This window comes from Entelurus aequoreus, linkage group LG23 (assembly GCF_033978785.1).
Source record: "Entelurus aequoreus isolate RoL-2023_Sb linkage group LG23, RoL_Eaeq_v1.1, whole genome shotgun sequence".
In the NCBI taxonomy this organism is placed as follows: Eukaryota; Metazoa; Chordata; class Actinopteri; order Syngnathiformes; family Syngnathidae; genus Entelurus; species Entelurus aequoreus.
The window spans coordinates 3,198,984-3,221,631 of NC_084753.1; the positions used below are offsets into that span (position 1 = coordinate 3,198,984).

The 22,648-nt window shown below is 41.8% G+C and overlaps 1 protein-coding gene across 8 annotated transcripts in view; it reads right to left on the minus strand.

The window, feature by feature from the left end:
• LOC133640777 (major histocompatibility complex class I-related gene protein-like) overlaps positions 1-22,648 on the minus strand; it is a 100,622-nt gene that overhangs the window by 2,248 nt on the left and 75,726 nt on the right. For 7 of the 8 annotated variants that reach the window (XM_062034393.1, XM_062034397.1, XM_062034396.1 and 4 more), the window contains 6 exons: positions 18,133-18,402; positions 14,356-14,634; positions 11,734-12,033; positions 7,112-7,411; positions 5,274-5,363; positions 5,035-5,052 (listed from right to left, as the gene is read on the minus strand). In XM_062034393.1, the coding sequence (XP_061890377.1) occupies positions 5,035-5,052; positions 5,274-5,363; positions 7,112-7,411; positions 11,734-12,033; positions 14,356-14,634; positions 18,133-18,402 (1,257 nt within the window). Of the gene's footprint in view, positions 1-5,034; positions 5,053-5,273; positions 5,364-7,111; positions 7,412-11,733; positions 12,034-14,355; positions 14,635-18,132; positions 18,403-19,995; positions 20,137-22,648 lie in introns of those variants that run through there. The other variant, XM_062034394.1, reaches the window with a different exon arrangement.

The window sequence follows — 22,648 nt, forward strand, 5'->3', positions numbered from 1 at the left end:
ATCAACGTTCTTAAGTCTAAGAATCACTCCTACTCTCCACGATATTTAAGAGACCTTCAGAGGTGTCTTAAGTGGTTAGGAGTTGCCAGCAGGGGATGGCACTGAGGCGAGAGAGACGTGCGCGAACATTCAGGGAGCAGAACGATGTTCTGGATTTGTTTGATGACGAGCAGCTGATCAAACGGTATCGTTTAGACAGAGCGGGTATTATTTTTGTCACAGATTTAATACTTTCCGATTCCATGTTGATTTCTGCATGTGGCTGCAGTGGGCTAGTATATATAGAGCCACCCACACCAGTTTCAAATTAGTTGCCTAATTAATGAATTGGAAAGAAAATGTTATGACAGTAGCGTGTGTGTGTGGCCGTGAGGTGAGTGACGTCAGTGAGTGTGTGGGCGATAGAAGAGAGGGAGCGGTAGCGTGAGTGCTGGCGGGGACTAGTTTGTTTTGTATTATTTTGTAGTTTATTGTCAAAATATACACTCCCATTGTCCACTTAAATATTTCTGAGATATTTCTTTATTCTTAGACAACGGATTCCCTTCCGTGATTGGTCATTTCTATGGACACAGAAATGATGTCACCTAAAATTCCATTTACGGCACATAGTAATGTCGTAATTCAGCTCTGAGTGTGACACTTAAGATTCAGTCCTACACTTCGCTGAAAGTGTGAGTAAGACGCTTGATAACTAACTTTTAAGTGCAGCTTTCAGCGAAGAATTTATTTACTCTTAAGTCAACTCTTAGCAGACTTCTTAGGAGTAATTCTGAGAAGCTTGATAAGTACGGCCCCAGATATTTAAGACGTGACTGAAGTTGTGTCTCAATTCGGCGGCTGCATCCTTTGCAGTGCACTTTTGTGGGGTGCTGACATCAATACATTTGTGTTAAAATACGAGACCTCGACTACCGTAATGTGGAGCGACCTCCGTGCTTTTTGTTCCTGTCTTTAACCCAAGAGAGAGCCATATATCCGGCCACAGCAGTCAGCTTGGTGACCGGAGCTTTTTTTCAACATTTGAAGTAAAGCCTTACATCTTTACTTTTTTAGACCGCAAGAAGCTGACTTAATTACAGTCGCGATCAAAAGTTTACATACACTTGTAAAGAACATAATGTCATTACAGTCGCGATCAAAAGTTTACATACACTTGTAAAGAACATAATGTCATGGCTGTCTTGAGTTTCCAATAATTTCTACAACTCTTATTTTGGACTTGTTCCTTCAGCATTGTCCACACGTTTAAGTCCATGTCAGAAAACCAACAAATTCAGCTGAACTGCACCAATTTTGTCAAGAAGAGTGGTCTAAAATTCAAGCAGAAGCTTGTGGATGGCTACCAAAAGCGCCTTATTGCAGTGAAACTTGCCAAGGTACATGTAACCAAATATTAACATTGCTGTATGTATACTTTTGACCCTGCAGGTTTGCTCACATTTTCAGTAGACCCATAATACATTCATAAAAGAACCAAACTTCATGAATGTTGTTTGTGACCAACAAGTATGTGCTCCAATTACTATCACAAAAAAAATAAGAGTTGTAGAAATTATTGGAAACTCATGACAGCCATGACATTATGTTCTTTACAAGTGTAAGTAAACTTTTGATCGCGACTGTATGTTCTTTTAATGTGTGACCGGAATAGTGAAGTATTGTAAACGCTAATAATTGTGATCTTGTGTATAAGTTTTATGATTTTTTTTTTTTTTGCTGTGCAGAATAATCAAGGAGGACTTGGACAACAACAGAGCAAAAAGAAATGACACAAAACAAGTATATACCAGTTTGGATGATCATTTAAAAACAAAGTATTTGTATAACATATTTAAATGTTGTCATTAATTTCCTCTGCTTTCATTGCAAATTATAAGATAATAATAATATTATCCCAATATTTACTGTTACTGGCTATAATACACGCAAGATTAGAAAAGTACGTAAGTATGTGATAATGGGGGATATGGGTCACCGGGTTATTGTTTTTAATTCTGTAAAGCACTTTGCGTTGCATTTCTTTTATGTATGAAAAGCGCTTTATAAAGAACGTTTGATTGATTGACCGTCGCGATTCATATCGCTCCAGCCGCTGCTGGAGGACTCCTGCCAGGGCCCGCACTTTGTCGACCGAATTGAGACACGGCTTTCGGAAAACATCAAGAAGCAGAGTGGCGCTCTTCTACTTCCTGACTACGATACGTTCTTGATGAGTCGGCAAACATGAACGAGGACTCATGTCAAACGTTATATATGCCACACTTTATACTGCGTGCGCTTACAGGAGGGTCACGTTACTCCCGATGGAGCAAAGTGCAAAAAGTTGGCATTTTCAGGCTAAACTTGTGATATGAGTGATGCTAGAGATGTCCGATAATGGCTTTTTTGCCGATATCCAATATTCCAATATTGTCCAACTGTTAATTACCGATTCCGATATCAACCGATACCGATATATACAGTCGTGGAATTAACACATTATTATGCCTAATTTTGTTGTGATGCCCCGCTGGATGCATTAAACTATGTAACAAGGTTTTCCAAAATAAATCAACTCAAGTTATGGGAAAAAATGCCAACATGGCACTGCCATATTTATTATTGAAGTCACAAAGTGCATTCTTTTTTTTAACATGCCTCAAAACAGCAGCTTGGAATTTGGGACATGCTCTCCCTGAGAGAGCATGAGGAGGTTGAGGTGGGGGTGTAAGGGGTAGCAGGGGGTGTATATTGTAGCGTCCCGGAAGAGTTAGTGCTGCAAGGGGTTCTGGGTATTTGTTCTGTTGTGTTTATGTTGTGTTACGGTGCGGATATTCTCCCGAAATGTGTTTGTCATTCTTGTTTGGTGTGGGTTCACAGTGTGGCGCATATTTGTAACAGTGTTAAAGTTGTTAATACGGTCACCCTCAGTGTGACCTGTATGGCTGTTGACTAAAGGCCTATATTTTTATATATCAATGATGAAATCTTAACATTATAACACATGCCAATACGGCCGGGTTAACTTATAAAGTGACATTTTAAATTTGCCGCTAAACTTCCGGTTCGAAACGCCTCTGAGGATGACGTATGCGCGTGACGTAGACCGGGGAACACGGGTATGCCTTCCACATTGAAGCCAATACGAAAAAGCTCTGTTTTCATTTCATAATTCCACAGTATTCTGGACATCTGTGTTCGTGAATCTGTTGCAATCATGTTCATTGCATTATGGAAAAAGAAGCTGAGCAAGCAAAGAAGAAAGTTGTCGGTGCGAAATGGACGTATTTTTCGAACGTAGTCAGCCACAACAGTACACAGCCGGCGCTTCTTTGTTTACATTCCCGAAAGATGCAGTCAAGATGGAAGAACTCGGATAACAGAGACTCTAACCAGGAGGACTTTTGACTTCGATACACAGACGCCTGTAGAGAACTGGGACAACACAGACTCTTACCAGGATTACTTTGATTTGGATGACAAAGACGCAGACGTGCTACTGTGAGTATGCAGCTTTGGCTTCTAAACATTTGATCGCTTGACCGTATGTGCGCAACTTTTTTTTGCGTATGTACGTAACTTTTTTAAAATATATAAGCTTTATGAACCTTGGGTTAGGTGAACGGTCTTTTGGGCTGAGTGATTGTGTGTGTTGATCAGGTGTTTGAATTGTATTGGCGTGTTCTATGGAGCTAGGAGCTAGCATAGGAGCTAGGAGCTAGCATAACAAACACGCAGGTGTTATTATGCAGGATTAATTTGTGGCATATTAAATATAAGCCTGGTTGTGTTGTGGCTAATAGAGTATATATATGTCTTGTGTTTATTTACTGTTGTAGTCATTCCCAGCTGAATATCAGGTACCGTGAGTATGCAGCCTTGGCTGCTAAACATTTGATAGCTTGACCGTACGTGCGCGTCACGTACGTAACTTTTTAAAAATATATAAGCTTTATGAACCTTGGGTTAGGTGAACGGTCTTTTGGGCTGAGTGATTGTGTGTGTTGATCAGGTGTTTGAATTGTATTGGCGTGTTCTATGGAGCTAGGAGCTAGCAGAGGAGCTAGCATAACAAACACGTAGGTGTTTTTATGCAGGATTAATTTGTGGCATATTAAATATAAGCCTGGTTGTGTTGTGGCTAATAGAGTATATATATGTCTTGTGTTTATTTACTGTTGTAGTCATTCCCAGCTGAATATCAGGTCACCCCCGGCTCTCACAGCATCTTCCCTATCTGAATAGCTTCAACTCCCCACTAGTCCTTCACTTGCACTTTACTCATCCACAAATCTTTCTTCATCCTCGCTCAAATTAATGGGGAAATTGTCGCTTTCTCGGTCCGAATCTCTCTCACTTCATGCGGCCATCATTGTAAACAATAGGGAACTTTGCGTATATGTTCAACTGACTACGTCACGCTACTTCCGGTAGGGGCAAGCCTTTTTTTTATCAGATACCAAAAGTTGCAATCTTTATCGTCGTTGTTCTATACTAAATCCTTTCAGCAAAAATATGGCAATATCGCGAAATGATCAAGTATGACACATAGAATAGATCTGCTATCCCCGTTTGAATAAAAAAAATTCATTTCAGTAGGCCTCTAAGTATGTGTTGCATTCACTTGTGTGTGTGAAAAGCCGTAGATATTATGTGACTGGGCCGGCACGCAAAGGCAGTGCCTTTAAGGCACGCCCCCAATATTGTTGTCTGGGTGGAAATCGGGAGAAATTCGGGAGAATGGTTGCCCCGGGAGATTTTCGGGAGGGGTACTGAAATTTGGGAGTCTACCGGGAAAATCGGGAGGGTTGGCAAGTATGACTTGGAGACGCAACTGCTCTGTACTTCTCCCTACGTCCGTGTACCACTCCGTACAGCGGCGTTTTAAAAAGTCATAAATTTTACTTTTTGAAACCGATCCCGATAATTTCCGATATTACATTTTAAAGCATTTATCGGCCGATAATATCGGCAGTCCGATATTATCGGACATCTCTAATGCTTCACCACGGCTTTGTTTCTCGCGGCTCAAAGAAAAGACGTTTTACTTACCAGCTGGATCGTGTTGAGCTGAAATGAAGGAGAAACAAGGTCAAATTTACTTTTTTCTCACGTCCCGCTGTGTTTCTATGTAAGAGTGTGCGCTCTGTCTCTGTGGATCTTTGAGTGTTTGGCTGCGAGGCAACTGAAACACGGCCGCACCTTTGCAGCCTGGATGAAAGCATCAACTCACGGCCTCTACTGAAGGCGCTGAGAGGAAGAAGAAGACGGAGGACATTCGTGTCCCTCACCTTGTCTCTTTCTGTGACGCCTGACGATGAAGATGAGGGCCGCCGCAGTGGCGACTGCCGCTGTGGCAGCGAGGGCGACGCTCAAGTGGCCTGTGGAGAGCAACAAGCACAACTGGAGTGACAAAGCATGAAGAGGAAACCCAAAAAGTAGGATATAGAGACCACACAAATCCACTCTTCATTAGGGCAGGATTATTAAAACTAAAAGACATGGTAGAATTGCATACTCTATTAGTGATGTTCAAAGCTCGAAATAAAGTTCTTCCGAAGGACTTACAAAAGTGATTCGTGTTCACGTCTGAAGATGAGAATCACAGAAGGCCGTATGACTTTAAATATCCAAGAGCGCGAACAAATTTGAAACAAATGTGCTTGTCTGTTGCTGGTGTGAAAGCATGGAATTCTCTAAAGAAAGACTTAAAAAGTTGCAAGAATATTTTTCAATTTAAAAAGAGTTACAAAAAGAGACAACTGGCATTATATCAAACTGATTTTTCATTGTGAAAATGCTTAAACACCTACTCAGTGGCCTAGTGGTTAGAGCAGTGGTTCTTAACCTTGTTGGAGGTACCGAACCCCACCAGTTTCATATGCGCATTCACCGAACCCGAACCGTAATCATAAAATGATGTTATTATATTAAAGAAATAATAATAAAGATATATTTTACAAACGGAAAGTTACAGGAATGGACACAAGATTCCATGTTTACATCTCATTGTGCAACATGTGAATGTTTTAGTGGGAACTAAATGCGATATCTGAAAGGGGTACACATTATTTCCAAAACAGGACCCCAGCCCAGACATATAATACTAGAAAAACAATATGTTATAGTCAGTGTAAGTGGGCCAAAACACATATTAGAAAATAATCTCATGGAAATGACTGCTGTCATTTGATTACAATAATAAAACATTGAACTTGTTATTTAGTCAGGTTTGGGACAGGTGTGCTGCAGGTGTAACCACAGTGCATGTGCACGTTTGACGTCGCTCACATGTGCTCCACTGAATGCTCAAATAGTTTTTGTGTTTGCACATATGGAAAATTAGAGGGAACATTGTTTGGGGGTATCCATAATACACCGACAGGGAGATGTTTTTGTTTACACGATGAGTCGGGTGTGTCTAGACCTCCGCGGCGGAGGCTCTGCCGAACCCCTGAGGCCGACTCACCGAACCCCTAGGGTTTGATCGAACCCAGGTTAAGAACCACTGGGTTAGAGTGTCCGCCCTGAGATCGGTAGGTTGGGAGTTCAAACCCCGGCCGAGTCATACCAAAGACTATAAAAATGGGACACATTACCTCCCTGCTTGGCACTCAGCATCAAGGGTTGGAATTGGGGGTTAAATCACCAAAAATGATTCCCGGGCACGGGCACGGCTGCTGCCCACTGCTCCCCTCACCTCCCAGGGGTTGAACAAGGGGATGGGTCAAATGCAGAGGACAAATTTCACCACACCTAGTGTATGTGTGACAATCATTGGTACTTTAACTTAACGAAAATGTAAATGTATGTTGGAGTTCGGGTGTTGGTGGAGGGAACAGTGATAAAGTCATCTAAATAATTTGTTTTAAAAAAGGGGGCAGATAAATATAAGAATATTATTCTTCCATCTGCTCCTTTCTGATCATGGAAATATATAAGAAACAAAAAAACAATGAAAGTGTGAACTGTACGTGGCTTGTATACTGTATATGCATTTTCATGAAAGGACTAAAAAGAAATGATAATTAACCTTCATGACTACTTTGCATGCTAACGTCATGGCTCAGTAATGGACTTCTGATGGGAAACATCTCCAACTAAGTTCAACTAAAAGTGTCTTTCTTACTTGGATTGCTCAGGATGCTTCTTCTCTCCAGCTTGGTGACCAGGTCCTCCTCGACGCCAGACAGCTGAAACACGCATTCGTACTCGCCCTCCACGTCGGCCGTCACCTCCACTTTCAGGTCCACAGACATCTGGAAGGTTCCGTCGTGGTTGGGGAGCATCTCTCCGTGTTCTACGTTCTCGAAGAGCTGCTCGTCGCCTTTCCTCCAAAACATTTTGGCACTGGCGGGGTAGAACCCTGTCGCAAAGCAGCTGACCGGAGAGGACGGCGTCTTCTGGAGGAGGAACACCTCTGGAAGCACTGCACCGTGCGGACAGAAGACAAGGTGGAGGTAAGGTGTGTATTACGGTTGTCACAATACCAATATTTTGGTACCGGTACCAAAATGTATTTCGATACTTTTCTTAATAAAGGGGACCACACAAAATTGCATTATTGGCTTTATTTTAACAAATATGTATTCAAACATGTTTCTTATTGCAAGTTTGTCCTTAAATAAAATATTGAACATACAAGCCAACTTGTCTTTTATTAGTAAGTAAGCAAACAAAGGCTCCTAATTTAGCTGCTGGCATATGCAGTAACATATTGTGTCATTTTCCATTCTATTATTTTGTCAAAATTATTAAGGACAAGTGGTAGAAAATGAATTATTAATCTACTTGTTCATTTACTGTTAATATCTGCTTACTTTCTATTTTAACATGTTCTATCTACACTTCTGTTAAAATGTAATAATCACTTGTTCGTCTATTGTTTGGATGCTTTACATTAATTTTGGATGATACCACAAATTTGGGTATCGATCAGATACCAAGTAGTTACAGGATCATTCAATGGTCATAATTTAGGTCCTCATGTGTCCAGGGGCGTATTTCCTGAGTTTATAAACATAATATAAATTAACAAAAAACTAAAAAAAGATTTTGTGCCGCTAAAAATATCGATCTCCTCTCTGAGCTGCCACCTTACCGTGGTAGAGGATTTTGCGTGTCCCAATGATCCTAGGAGCTATGTTGTCCAAGGGCTTTATGCCCCCTGGTAGGGTCTCCCAAGACAAACAGGTCCTAGGTGAGGGATCAGACAAAGAGCAGCTCGAAGACCTCCATGAAAAATAAAAACAAAGGACCCTGATTTCCCTCGCCCGGACGCGAGACACCGGGGCACCCCTCTGGAGCCAGGCCCGGAGGTGGGGCACGATGGCGAGGGCCTGGTGGCCGGGCCTGTCCCCATGGGGCCCGGCCGGGCACAGCCCGAAGAGGCAACGTGGGTCCCTCCTCCAATGGGCTCACCACCCATTGCAGGGGTCATAGAGGTCGGGGGAAATGTGAGCTGGGCGGAAGCCGAAGGCAGGGCACTTGGCGGTCCGATCCTCGGCTACAAAAGCTAGCTCTTGGGACGTGGAACGTCACCTGGCTGGGGAGGAAGGAGCCTGAGCTAGTGCGCGAGGTGGAGAAGTTCCGGCTAGATATAGTCGGCCTCACTTCGACGCACAGCAAGGGCTCTGGAACCAGTTCTCTCGAGAGGGGCTGGACTCTCTTCCACTCTGGCGTTGCCAGCAGTGAGAGGCGACGGGCTGGGGTGGCAATTCTTGTTGCCCCCCGGCTCAGAGCCTGCACGTTGGAGTTCAACCCAGTGGACGAGAGGGTAGCTTCCCTCCGCCTTCGGGTGGGGGAACGGGTTCTGACTGTGGTTTGCGCTTACGCGCCAAGCCGCAGCTCAGAGTACCCACCCTTTTTGGATTCACTCGAGGGAGTACTTGAGAGTGCTCCCCCGGGTGATTCCCTCGTTCTACTGGGGGACTTCAGCGCTCATGTTGGCAGCGACAGTGAAACCTGGAGAGGCGGATTTGGGAAGAATGGCCGCCCGGATCTGAACCCGAGCGGTGTTTTGTTATTGGACTTTTGTGCCCGTCACAGATTGTCCATAACGAACACCATGTTCAAACATAAGGGTGTCCATATGTGCACTTGGCACCAGGACACCCTAGGCCGCAGTTCCATGATCGACTTTGTAGTCGTGTCATCTGATTTGCGGCCTCATGTTTTGGAAACTCGGGTGAAGAGAGGGGCGGAGCTTTCTAACGATCACCACCTGTGGTGAGTTGGCTGCGATGGTGGGGGAGGATGCCAGACAGACCTGGCAGGCCCAAACGCATTGTGAGGGTTTGCTGGGAACGTCTGGCAGAGTCTCCTGTCAGAGAGAGTTTCAATTCCCACCTCCGGAAAAACTTTGAACATGTCACGAGGGAGGTGCTGGACATTGAGTCCGAGTGGACCATGTTCCGCACCTCTATTGTCGAAGCGGCTGATTGGAGCTGTGGCCGCAAGGTAGTTGGTGCCTGTCGTGGCGGTAATCCTAGAACCCGTTGGCGGACACCGGCGGTGAGGGATGCCGTCAAGCTGAAGAAGGAGGCCTATCGGGTTCTTTTGGCTCATAGAACTCCTGAAGCAGCGGACAGGTACCGACAGGCCAAGCGGTGTGCGGCCTCAGCGGTCGCGGAGGCAAAAACTCGGACATGGGAGGAGTTCGGGGAAGCCATGGAAAACGACTTCCGGACGGCTTCAAAGCGATTCTGGACCACCATCCGCCGCCTCAGGAAGGGGAAGCAGTGCACTATCAACACCGTGTATGGTGAGGATGGTGTTCTGCTGACCTCGACTGCGGATGTTGTGGATCGGTGGAGAGAATACTTCGAAGACCTCCTCAATCCCACCAACACGTCTTCCTATGAGGAAGCAGTGCCTGGGGAATCTGTGGTGGGCTCTCCTATTTCTGGGGCTGAGGTTGCTGAGGTAGTTAAAAAGCTCCTCGGTGGAAAGTCCCCGGGGGTGGATGAGATCCGCCCGGAGTCCCTTAAGGCTCTGGATGCTGTGGGGCTGTCTTGGTTGACAAGACTCTGCAACATCACGTGGACATCGGGGGCGGTACCTCTGGATTGGCAGACTGGGGTGGTGGTTCCTCTCTTGAAGAAGGGGAATCGGAGGGTGTGTTCTAACTATCGTGGGATCACACTCCTCAGCCTTCCCGGTAAGGTCTATTCAGGTGTACTGGAGAGGAGGCTACGCCGGATAGTCGAACCTCGGATTCAGGAGGAACAGTGTGGTTTTCGTCCTGGTCGTGGAATGGCTCTATACTCTCGGCAGGGTCCTTGAGGGTGCATGGGAGTTTGCCCAAACAGTCTACATGTGCTTTGTGGACTTGGAGAAGGCATTCGACCGTGTCCCTCGGGAAGTCCTGTGGGGAGTGCTCAGAGAGTATGGGGTATCGGACTGTCTGATTGTGGCGGTCCGCTCCCTGTACGATCAGTGTCAGAGCTTGGTCCGCATTGCCGGCAGTAAGTCGGACACGTTTCCAGTGAGGGTTGGACTCCGCCAAGGCTGCCCTTTGTCACTGATTCTGTTCATAACTTTTATGGACAGAATTTCTAGGCGCAGTCAAGGCGTTGAGGGGATCTGGTTTGGTGGCTGCAGGATTAGGTCTCTGCTTTTTGCAGATGATGTGGTCCTGATGGCTTCATCTGGTCAGGATCTTCAGCTCTCACTGGATCGGTTCGCAGCTGAGTGTGAAGCGACTGGGATGAGAATCAGCACCTCCAAGTCCGAGTCCATGGTTCTCGCCCGGAAAAGGATGGAGTGCCATCACAGGGTTGGGGAGGAGATCTTGCCCCAAGTGGAGGAGTTCAAGTACCTCGAAGTCTTGTTCACGAGTGAGGGAAGAGTGGATCGTGAGATCGACAGGCGTATCGTTGCAGCGTCTTCCGTAATGCGGACGCTGTATCGATCCATTGTGGTGAAGAAGGAGCTGAGCCGGAAGGCAAAGCTCTCAATTTACCGGTCGATCTACGTTCCCATCCTCACCTATGGTCATGAGCTTTGGGTTATGACCGAAAGGACAAGATCACGGGTACAAGCGGCCGAAATGAGTTTCCTCCGCCGGGTGGCGGGTCTCTCCCTTAGAGATAGGGTGAGAAGCTCTGCCATCCGGGAGGAGCTCAAAGTAAAGCCGCTGCTCCTCCACATCGAGAGGAGCCAGATGAGGTGGTTCGGTCATCTGGTCAGGATGCCACCCGAACGCCTCCCTAGGGAGGTGTTTAGGGCATGTCCGACCGGTAGGAGGCCACGGGGAAGACCCAGGACACGTTGGGAAGACTATGTCTTCCGGCTGGCCTGGGAACGCCTCGGGATCCCTCGGGAAGAGCTGGACAAAGTGGCTGGGGAGAGGGAAGTCTGGGCTTCCCTGCTTAGGCTGCTGCCCCCGTGACCCGACCTCGGATAAGCGGAAGAAGATGGATGGATGTTGGAGTTCGGGTGTTGGTGGAGGGAACAGTGATAAAGTCATCTAAATAATTTGTTTTAAAAAAGGGGGCAGATAAATATAAGAATATTATTCCTCCATCTGCTCCTTTCTGATCATGGAAATGTATAAGAAACAAAAAAACAATAAAAGTGTGAACTGTACGGGGATTGTATACTGTATATGCATTTTCATGAAAGGACTAAAAAGAAATGATGATGATGATGAACCTTCATGACTACTTTGCATGCTAACATCATGGCTCAGTAATGGACTTCTGATGGGAAACATCTCCAACTAAGTTCAACTAAAAGTGTCTTTCTTACTTGGATTGCTCAGGATGCTTCTTCTCTCCAGCTTGGTGACCAGGTCCTCCTCGACGCCAGACAGCTGAAACACGCATTCGTACTCGCCCTCCACGTCGGCCGTCACCTCCACTTTCAGGTCCACAGACATCTGGAAGGTTCCGTCGTGGTTGGGGAGCATCTCTCCGTGCTCTACGTTCTCGAAGAGCTGCTGGCCGCCTTTCCTCCAAAACAGTTTGGCACTGGCGGGGTAGAACCCTGTCGCAAAGCAGCTGACCGGAGAGAACTGCGTCTTCTGGAGGAGGAACACCTCTGGAAGCTCTGTACCGTGCGGACAGAAGACAAGGTGGCGGTAAGGTGTGTATCAGGGTTGTCCCAATACCAATATTTTGGTACCAAAATGTATTTCGATACTTTGTAACTATTCTTAATAAAGGGGACCACAAAAAACTGCGTTATTAGCTTTATTTTAACAAAGAATCTTAGGGTATACCAAACATATGTTTCTTATTGCAAGTTTCTCCTTAAATAAAATAGTGAACATACAAGACAACTTGTCTTTCATTAGTAAGTAAGCAAACAAAGGCTCCTAATTTAGCTGCTGACATATGCAGTAACATATTGTGTCATTTTCCATTCCATTATTTTGTCAAAATTATTAAGGACAAGTGGTAGAAAATGATTTATTAATCTTTCTATTTTAACATGTTCTAGCTACATTTCTGTTAAAATGTAATAATCACTTGATTGGATGCTTTACATTAGTTTTGGATGATACCACAAATTTGGGTATCGATCCGATACCAAGTAGTTACAGGATCATACAATGGTCATAATTTAAGTCCTCATGTGTCCAGGGGCGTATTTCCTGAGTTTATAAACATAATATAAATTAACAAAAAACTAAAAAAAAGATTTTGTGCCGCTAAAAATATCGATATAATCATAGTAGTATTGACTAGATACGCTCCTGTACTTGGTATCATTTTATGGTATGGTCTTTATCGTCATCGCACAAGTACAAGAAAACTTTGTTTTCAGCACAAACCCGTCCAAGGTTAGACAAACAAACAGTGTACAGGGTTACAGAACAGGAATGCTGATGGGTTGCCACAAGGCATTACAGTGGATGTCAGGTGTAGATCCACCCATGGCGTTTGTTTACATTTTGACGGCGGTGAGCTACGATGTGTAGTGAAGCATGTTTAGCTACTCCTCGTCCTGCAGGGATGATACTTGTAAGAAACGTACTTTGTCGCCATGGAGGCCAGGATTAGTGATTAAGCCTGCTCAGTGGCCTTGTGGTTAGAGTGTCCGCCCTGAGATTGGTAGATTGTGAGTTCAAACCCTGGACGTGTCATACCAAAGACTATAAAAATGTGGCGCATTACCTCCCTGCTTGGCACTCAGCATCAAGGGTTGGAATTGGGCGTTAAATCACCAAAATGATTCCTGAGCGCGGCCACCGCTGCTGCTCACTGCTCCCCTCACCTCCCAGGGGGTGGAACAAGGGGATGGGTGAAATGCAGAGGGTAATTTCACCACACCTAGTCTGTGTGTGTGACTATCAGTGGTACTTGAACTTGAACTTTTTAGAAGTAGCTAAAACACTGCAGACTGTGGTTGGACGTTAGCCGCTAGCTAGCTAGCCATGTCTTGAAGCACCTCTTCCTGTGGGCATTTCAGTGTTATAGCTTCACCTTTAACGTTAGTTTTTAAGCCAAAATGCGTCCGTTCTCTCTTTTCTGTCTACACAAATTGTCTGCTTGTAAGTACTCCTTGATTGTACACTGCCGAACATGCTCCTCTGCTCGTAAAGCCAGCAATGACACGACGACGACATGCCCATTACAAAAAAAAAAGGGAGGCGTACCGTAATTTTTAGAGGCGGTATAGTACCGAATATGATTCATTAGTATCCTGGTAGTATACTAGTACCGGTATACCGTACAACCATAGTGTGTATGGAGGTAAAGGTGGAGAGAAACAAAGAGAAATTAAAGCTGCAAGCAGCGATGGACGGGACCGACTTTGAGGGCTCATAAAATCCAAACCGGAGCAGTAATTAACTTTCATCAACTTTTAATCAGAAGGGTTCAATCTCTCTCCTGTGCTAATTTGAAGCAGACACGACAAACGGGCTCAGAGGAGATAATGTTTGAAAAAAGGTAACTGTTTTTACACAACTTTTGTTTTTGAAGGGGGAATTGCAAACTTCCTGTTGATTTTTGCTGGGGGTTGTCAGTGTATGAAATATAGGTCTAAGTGAGACCTACTCAGAGGTTTTTGTTTCATGTCTCTACGGCATTCCTACTGGGAGTTACAGGCAGTTTTGTCTGTTTTCTTCCTAGGGGGCGCTAGAGCGCAATTTTGAGTTTTGGGGTTTGGATTTTTGATTAGATCGCAATTTTTGCCAGTCCTAATGTGTGTGTCCAATTTGGTAAGTTTTGAAGCATGTTAAGGGGGTCAAACTACAGCTCTAAGAGGCGGCGGTATAATAATAAAACGCTAGAAATACAATAGGGTCCTCTGTCCCAAAGGGACTCGGTCCCTAAAAAGAAGAAACAGAGTGTAATGTCAGTAATGTTCCTATAGGGGGCGTGCTAACATGCTAAAAGGTGAAAGTACATGGTGTGGTTCTACCTTTTCTCATTAGGACCTCCTTCCCGTAGTTCAGATACGACTTCAAGAAGGAAGGACATCCCACAGTGAAGTAATGCTTATTGTAGTCGAGTAGCAGTTGGTCATTTTCCCACTGGACTTTGTCGGAGAAAGCTGTCCGTTTTGCCGCGGTGAATGTCCACGTCTCCATGTCCAGCGATATGTAATCTTCTCCATCATAACCGTCCTGATCCCAACCTCTAACCTCATCGGTCTCATCGTCCCATTCACACCCAGACATCCACTGGAGAATGTGAACACCTGGAAGACACACAGGGCCGGATCCACTGAGACCATGTGCAAACTATACAATTGCGTGTACTATTATCAGGCGTGTGATCTACTAAGACAATTGAAAAGTGGTGCAGACCGCCTTATATAAATGAGGTTTTTGCGTGTACTACACTCAATAATTTACTGTCCATTCATGTTATCATGCGCTTACATCTTGTGTTTTGCCTTGTTTTGAAGCAAGCAGCAGACATGTACCACTTTTTATGGGCGTTTGACAAGCAGTCCTGCGATGCCTCTTCGATGAAACCCCTTTCCTTGGCACACTGAAGGTGTGCTTACGTGAAGAATATGCAAGAAAATGCATTTTTTCCACATAGAAGATATGTTAATAGTAAATGTTCTATATGACAAATCTAGCGTCATACAATTAAGCTGTAAATACAGGTAGGTCAAATATTTTCATTTTTTAATCGGAGTGCCCAAACCTTCAATTTGACCCGCGAGACGGCACACACTCAACAATTTGACCACAGGTGTGTATCCATATCATATATAAATATGCAGTGATCTGGTTGCTGCCATTTTGTCGCCATTTTGTGGCTACTAAAGGTTACTCCGCCTTTAGTTGTACTTTCAAGTCAATGAAGTACAGCACCCAATCTAAACAACCTTCCCTAGTCACGGTGCATAAGAAAAAAATCAACCCGCACAAAAAGTCAACACACATTGTTACACACAACACAGCCTTCTCATTGAACTTTGTGGATATTATAAAAAAACATCCAATCAACATAAAACAAAATTAAAATTACCCATTTAAATCCTTTACAAGGGATAATGGGAAAAATGCAAAACAGTCTTTCCACACTGCCGCATTTTAGCTGCTTGATATTTCTGATTGATTAAAAAACCTTGAGGTCGTCACAGAAGTAAACAAGGTAGGAGTTGAACTCTCCCATATTATACAGTACATGCATAGGCTTTATATTAATATATATACATGAATATACATAGTCCTGCGATGAGGTGGCGACTTGTCCAGGGTCCAAGGATGGGGCGAGGGTCACCACTTTGTCAACAAATGCGTGAGCAAATTGTTGAACAGTTTAAGAAAAAACTTTCTCAACCAGCTATTGCAAGGAATTTAGGAATTTCACCATCTACGGTCCGTAATATCACCAAAGGGTTCAGAGAATCTGGAGAAATCACTGCACGTAAGCAGCTAAGCCCGTGACCTTCCATCCCTCAGGCTGTACTGCATCAACAAGCGACATCAGTGTGTAAAGGATATCACCACATGTGCTCAGGAACACTTCAGAAACCCACTGTCAGTAACTACAGTTGGTCGCTACATCTGTAAGAGCAAGTTAAAACTCTCCTATGCAAGGCGAAAACCATTTATCAACAACACCCAGAAACGCCGTCGGCTTCGCTGGGCCTGAGCTCATCTAAGATGGACTGATACAAAGTGGAAAAGTGTTCTGTGGTCTGACGAGTCCACATTTCAAATTGTTTTTGGAAACTGTGGACGTTGTGTCCTCCGGACCAAAGAGGAAAAGAACCATCCGGATTGTTATAGGCGCAAAGTTGAAAAGCCAGCATGTGTGATGGTATGGGGGTGTATTAGTGCCCAAGACATGGGTAACTTACACATCTGTGAAGGCGCCATTAATGCTGAAAGGTACATACAGGTTTTGGAGCAGCATATGTTGCCATCCAAGCAATGTAACCATGGACGCCCCTGCTTATATCAGCAAGACAATGCCAAGCCACGTGTTACATCAACGTGTTGCTTCATAGTAAAAGAGTGCGGGTACTAGACTGGCCTGCCTGTAGTCCAGACCTGTCTCCCATTGAAAATGTGTGGCTCATTATGAAGCCTAAAATAGCACAAGGGAGACCCCCGGACTGTTGAACAACTTAAGCTGTACATCAAGCAAGAATGGGAAAGAATTCCACCTGAGAAGCTTAAAAAATGTGTCTCCTCAGTTCCCAAACATTTATTGAGTGTTATTAAAAGGAAAGGCCATGTAACACAGTGGTGAACATGCCCTTTCCCAACTACTTTGGCACGTGTTGCAGCCATGAAATTCTAAGTTAATTATTGTTTGCAAAAAAAAAAAAAAAGTTTATGAGTTTGAACTTTAAATATCTTGTCTTTGTAGTGCATTCAATTGAATATGGGTTGAAAAGGATTTGCAAATCATTGTATTCCGTTTATATTTACATCTAACACAATTTCCCAACTCATATGGAAACAGGGTTTGTATATACAGTATATATATATATACAGTATATATATATATATATATATATATATATATATATATATATATATATATATATATACACACATACACATACATTTATATATATACACACACACATATATATACATATACGCACATATATACTGTATATATATACATATATTCATATATATGTATACATACATACATATATATACACATATATGTATACATACACTACCGTTCAAAAGTTTGGGGTCACATTGAAATGTCCTTATTTTCGAAGGAAAAGCACTGTACTTTTCAATGAAGATAACTTTAAACTAGTCTTAACTTTAAAGAAATACACTCTATACATTGCTAATGTGGTAAATGACTATTATAGCTGCAAATATCTGGTTTTTGGTGCAATATCTACATTGGTGTATAGAGGCCCATTTCCAGCAACTATCACTCCAGTGTTCTAATGGTACAATGTGTTTGCTCATTGGCTCAGAAGGCTAATTGATGATTAGAAAACCCTTGTGCAATCATGTTCACACATCTGAAAACAGTTTAGCTCATTACAGAAGCTACAAAACTGACCTTCCTTTGAGCAGATTGAGTTTCTGGAGCATCACATTTGTGGGGTCAATTAAACGCTCAAAATGGCCAGAAAAAGAGAACTTTCATCTGAAACTCGACAGTCTATTCTTGTTCTTACAAATGAAGGCTATTCCACAAAATTGTTTGGGGGACCCCAAACTTTTGAACGGTAGTGTACATACATATATATACACATATATGTATACATACATACATACATACATACATATACATACATACATACATACACAGTATATATATATATAAATATATATATATATATATATACACACACAGTATATATATATATACTTTTAGTGTGCCCAAAAAAAACTGTGGCAGGAATGCTCCTAAAATGTCCATAAAAAGTGGTACATCGTTACTGCTTGTTTCAAAACATAACACAACGTTTAAGAATATGATAGCATGGATGTACACTAAATGATCGAGGGTCCTCCTGTTGGAAGCCCCTTATAGTACACGAAAACGTGTTTAAATACGACCGTCTGCACCACTTTTCAATTGTACACGCAGTCCCACGCAACACGCTAATAGTACACATTATTTTATAGTTTGCACACAGTTTAACGCGTCGTATTTGGATCATAGTAGATCAGGCATAATGTACTGCAGTATTTAAAAAAAGTACATCATATATATTTGAATGGTAGAAAGTTCAACATAAACAAACCTCCAGTTTGGTTGGAACGCTTTTGAAGTGTTTCAATGTTCTCTTTGTAAATTTGCTGAGCAACAACATTGTGGTCTGTTATAGTCTTCTCGTAGTGCGGTTCCGCTTCTAGGATATTGTTCATCCATTCCTGTTTGAATTCCGTTTTGCTGGAATTGTTGCTGTCGTAACGATACATCTCCATTCCATCGATGTAAGCAGCACTCACAAACTCTGGGAAGTTTGGAACTCCAGAGGACGCAGTGATGAAGTACTCCAGCGTGTGAATCACTGAAAGTAGAACAAAACAACAAAAATACTTATTGTTTTGTTTCATGTTCAACAATCTTGCACTGTGAACATTCGAGGGGGAGCTCCACTAACCACGTTAAACCCAGATTCCGAACTAACAAAGGTCTTAACTCATTCTCTTTCTATGCCACATCAATGTGGAATGCGCTCCCAACAGGTATAAAAGAAAGGGCATCTCTATTCTCCTTCAAAACCGCAATAAAAGTTCACCTGTTTGTTGACAGTTTGTATATTTTGAAAATATACTTTTTTTTTTCAATGAAGGTTGAATAATTTTTGTGTAGACACCCAACGTTGTAGACAACGTCAACAGAGACAAAAAACTATCTTTATTTCATTTTACTAAACTAAACTAAACTTTACTACTTTCATTTCTAAAAAAATATCTTACATTTATTACACATTTTTGTATTGGAAGTTAAATAAAATGTTTAACATTTAATTAAAATGCGTTTTTTTAAAGTTATTTTTGTATATTTGAAAATGGTTTTTTAAGTATTTTATTTACCAATTATTTAAGGATATTTTGTGCCAGTTTATTTGGTGTAAACATTTCATTTGAATAAATCCCACTGAAAGTAAAAAAATATATATACAACAATAATTATATTGATGTTAATATAATTTTCTGACTGTTAAATTGAAGATGAAAGGGAGATAATTTATTTAACGTTTAAGTCAGGGGTGTCCAAAGTGCGGCCCGGGGGCCATTTGCGGCCCGCAGGTCATTTTTTAACAACCCCACGGCACATTTTGAAAATATGATTGAAAAAAATAAAAAACATTAAAAGTGGTATTTAAAGAGCAAACAGGTGAAATGTAACAAGAAAATGTAGCAATGTTTACTCTAATCACACAAAGCTGCCATGTAGGCTGTTTCTTTCTCTAAAAAATAATAATGAATCAAAATCAATGTCATTATGAATTATCGACCTATTCAAGGCTCCAATTATATCACATTAAATATTTTGAGATATTTTTGGGGGAAAATGTTGCATATTTTGTTTGCCATGTAAAAAAACGAGCTGTTTTTTTTTAATCTTTAAATTTTTTTATATTGACAGATAGACCTAATGTTGATCTAGAGATTTAAAAACTTGAATAATAACACAAATAATAATACTGAATAATGACACATTTTTTATATTTTTTGGACCAAAACCCTTTGGGGTCCCCGGGATCAAGCCTGAGTGGAAGCCTAAATGTATATTTTTTATACATATATTGTATTGGTTTTTAAAATAAAAAATATCAAAATGGCCCCTGCTAGCTTTGATTTTTCAATGTGCGGCCCTCAGTGGAAAAAATTTGGACACCCCTGGTTTAAGTGAGTCATGTTAGCTCAAAGTAAAAAATGTTCAAAGTAAAATAAATGACAGATTATATTGTGTGCAGTGAGAAATGAAAAAGGAAACAATTAAAGATGTTTAAAAAGAATCACGATTGAGTAATAATAAGATTGAATGAGATGAGAACAAATAAAATTAATAATAAAAACTCACAGAATAAGTAAAGGCACAAAGAGGATTTATAAATAATTGTATAAACTTATTAAAAAAAAAGAGGACTTACCAGGAGCCACGCTGTGCATTTGCACGGCCAGAAGAAAGAATAAAAACAAGTTCATGATGTCAGCACAAATTTGTAAGATGTTTGCCATGTGTGACAAACACTCGCTTGACGAGCAAAACAGTAAAACCCAACAAGGAAATGTCAAGGCCCTTTTAACACATGAAATGATGACGTCACCATTACTAGAGAGCGCTCCTTGTGGCCACCTCAAGTAAATACTCGAGAGCTGACAAGCGCAACAGGCATGACAAGTTTGCAATCAAACTTTCACTTGTCTAAAAAAAAAACTAGAGGTAGTACTGTGTTTGGTCTGGAGCTCAATACCCTTTCAACACGTTTTTCCCCTTAGCTCAAACTAATCATTACTCCAATCTCATTCCCGTCAATAAAAATGATCCTAAATATTTGTTAAACACAGTAGCATCGCTAACCCAACAAGGGCCTTCTTTCAGGAGCCCCTCCCACCGGCTGACGACTTCATGCAATTTTATTTTTTAAGAAAATTGAGGTGGCGGTGCGTAACTGGCAACCTGGATGTGACACACTCACGGACTTGCTCATTGGTCAAACAGTGAAGGGCGGGGCATCGAAATGAAAACAATAACAATATTTCAGGGCTGTAAATCTAATTTAGAATAATACATAATGTTGGATATAGAGAACATACAAACCCTTTAATTTGTATATAACAATTATTGAAATTCAACGATTTGGTGCATTAGCAAACAGCTAAAATGATGTACAAGGCAAACTATAACCTGCTACCCAAGAATGTACAACAATTCTTCTCAACAAAAGAGGAGAAAAATAACAGAGAAAAATCTAATTTAAAACTAGGGCTGCAACAACTAATCGATTAAATCAATTAAAATCGATTATAAAAATAGTTGGCGATTAATTTAGTCATCGATTCGTTGGATATATGCTATGCGCATGCGCAGAGGCTACTTTTTTTTTTTTTAATTTTTTTTATTATAAACCTTTATTTATAAACTGCAACATTTACAAACAGCTGAGAAACAAAATAGGTATGGTGCCAGTATGCTGTTTTTTTCCCAATAAAATACTGGAAAGGACAGAAATGTAGTTTGTCTCTTTTATCCGATTAATAATCGATTAATCGAAGTAAAAATCGACAGGGCTGCAGTTGTTAGTTGCAGCCCTATTTAAAACATTTGTATGCTTGTACAACACTTAAAACCTTCAGTATATCTCTATGTGGAATTAAATTATGGAACGGATTAACCAAAGAAATCAAACAAAGCACCAATATGATTCGGTTTAAGAGACTGTTCCAACTACAAGTGTTCACAAAGTACACAGAACAAGAATTATGATTAACATCTTGAACCCTTTTTTTAAATGTATTTATTATTGAGACAGATTATTTTTGTATTTAATATTTGTTTGCTTAGTGTGGTATATTATTTATTTATTATTTATTTGTTCACTGTTCTATTACAGAGGACAAGGAAATTGGATAAAATTGCTATGGTATGAAAAGGGGTAGGATTAAATAAGCTCAGCTTCTTCCTACTCCTTTTCGGACGTGCTGTAATGAAACAACTGGAAATGTGTGATGCATTACATTGTATCGTATGCATGTTCCAAATAAACTGAAACTGAACTGAACTGAACTGAATTTTGAAATGAGCAAATCCCGGCTGAACTACTGGTATCAGTTATAAAGGTATTGGAAAATAACATGATTTATTAATGCCTTTTGACATATCAGGGCCATTTAATGATGACTTGACATGAAATTGTTACATATGGCACCTTTAAGTGAATGTAATGGAGTAAATGTAGCACGTTACTACCCACCTCTGCAAATTACTTTTCCCTCCCTTCTTAGTAGGAGGTCAACGCAGTTGATGTTTTTCATTTATTTGCTGAGATTTATTGCTTCAAGCACAAGATTCGAACACGGGTTTTTTGCTTAAAAACTACTGCAATATAAAAAATAAAAAAACATGCAAATCGAGCAATCTATTTATCCACCTCGGGTCCCGAGATTAGTCATCGTTCACACCCACGCCCACATTTTCTATCTATCTTTATATGCACTTTTTACTTAGTTATATTCTTATTTTGTAGAATTCACCTGAAATTCCTGTGTTAGTCGTGTATTACGCGTGTGCGTACATGCGCATCTGTTAAGTAATCCATCCTATTTGGGTCCCACATCAAACTTAAGAAAGGCAGTGACTTCACTATTAAAGTGGGTGACATTGTTATCACCAGGAAAGATGAGGTCACCTACCTAGGTTCCATTCTAGAGGCTAATCTTTCCTGTGATAAAATGGCAATCAAGGTAATCAAAAAGGTCAACCAACGAACGAAATTTCTCTATAGAATCTCCTCTCTGGTCAACAAAAGCACCATGAAGATTCTAGCGGGAACCCTCATTCAACCCTTTTTCGATTACGCATGCACCTCCTGGTACCCTAGCACCTCCAAAACCCTCAAATCTAGACTCCAAACATCCCAAAACAAGCTAGTCAGACTACTTCTAGACCTCCACCCCAGATCACACCTCACTCCTACCCACTTCTCCAAAGTGGGCTGGCTCAGGGTGGAGGACAGAGTAAAACAACTTGCACTGAGCCTAGTCTATAAAATCCGCTACACCTCCCTGATACCGAAGTACATG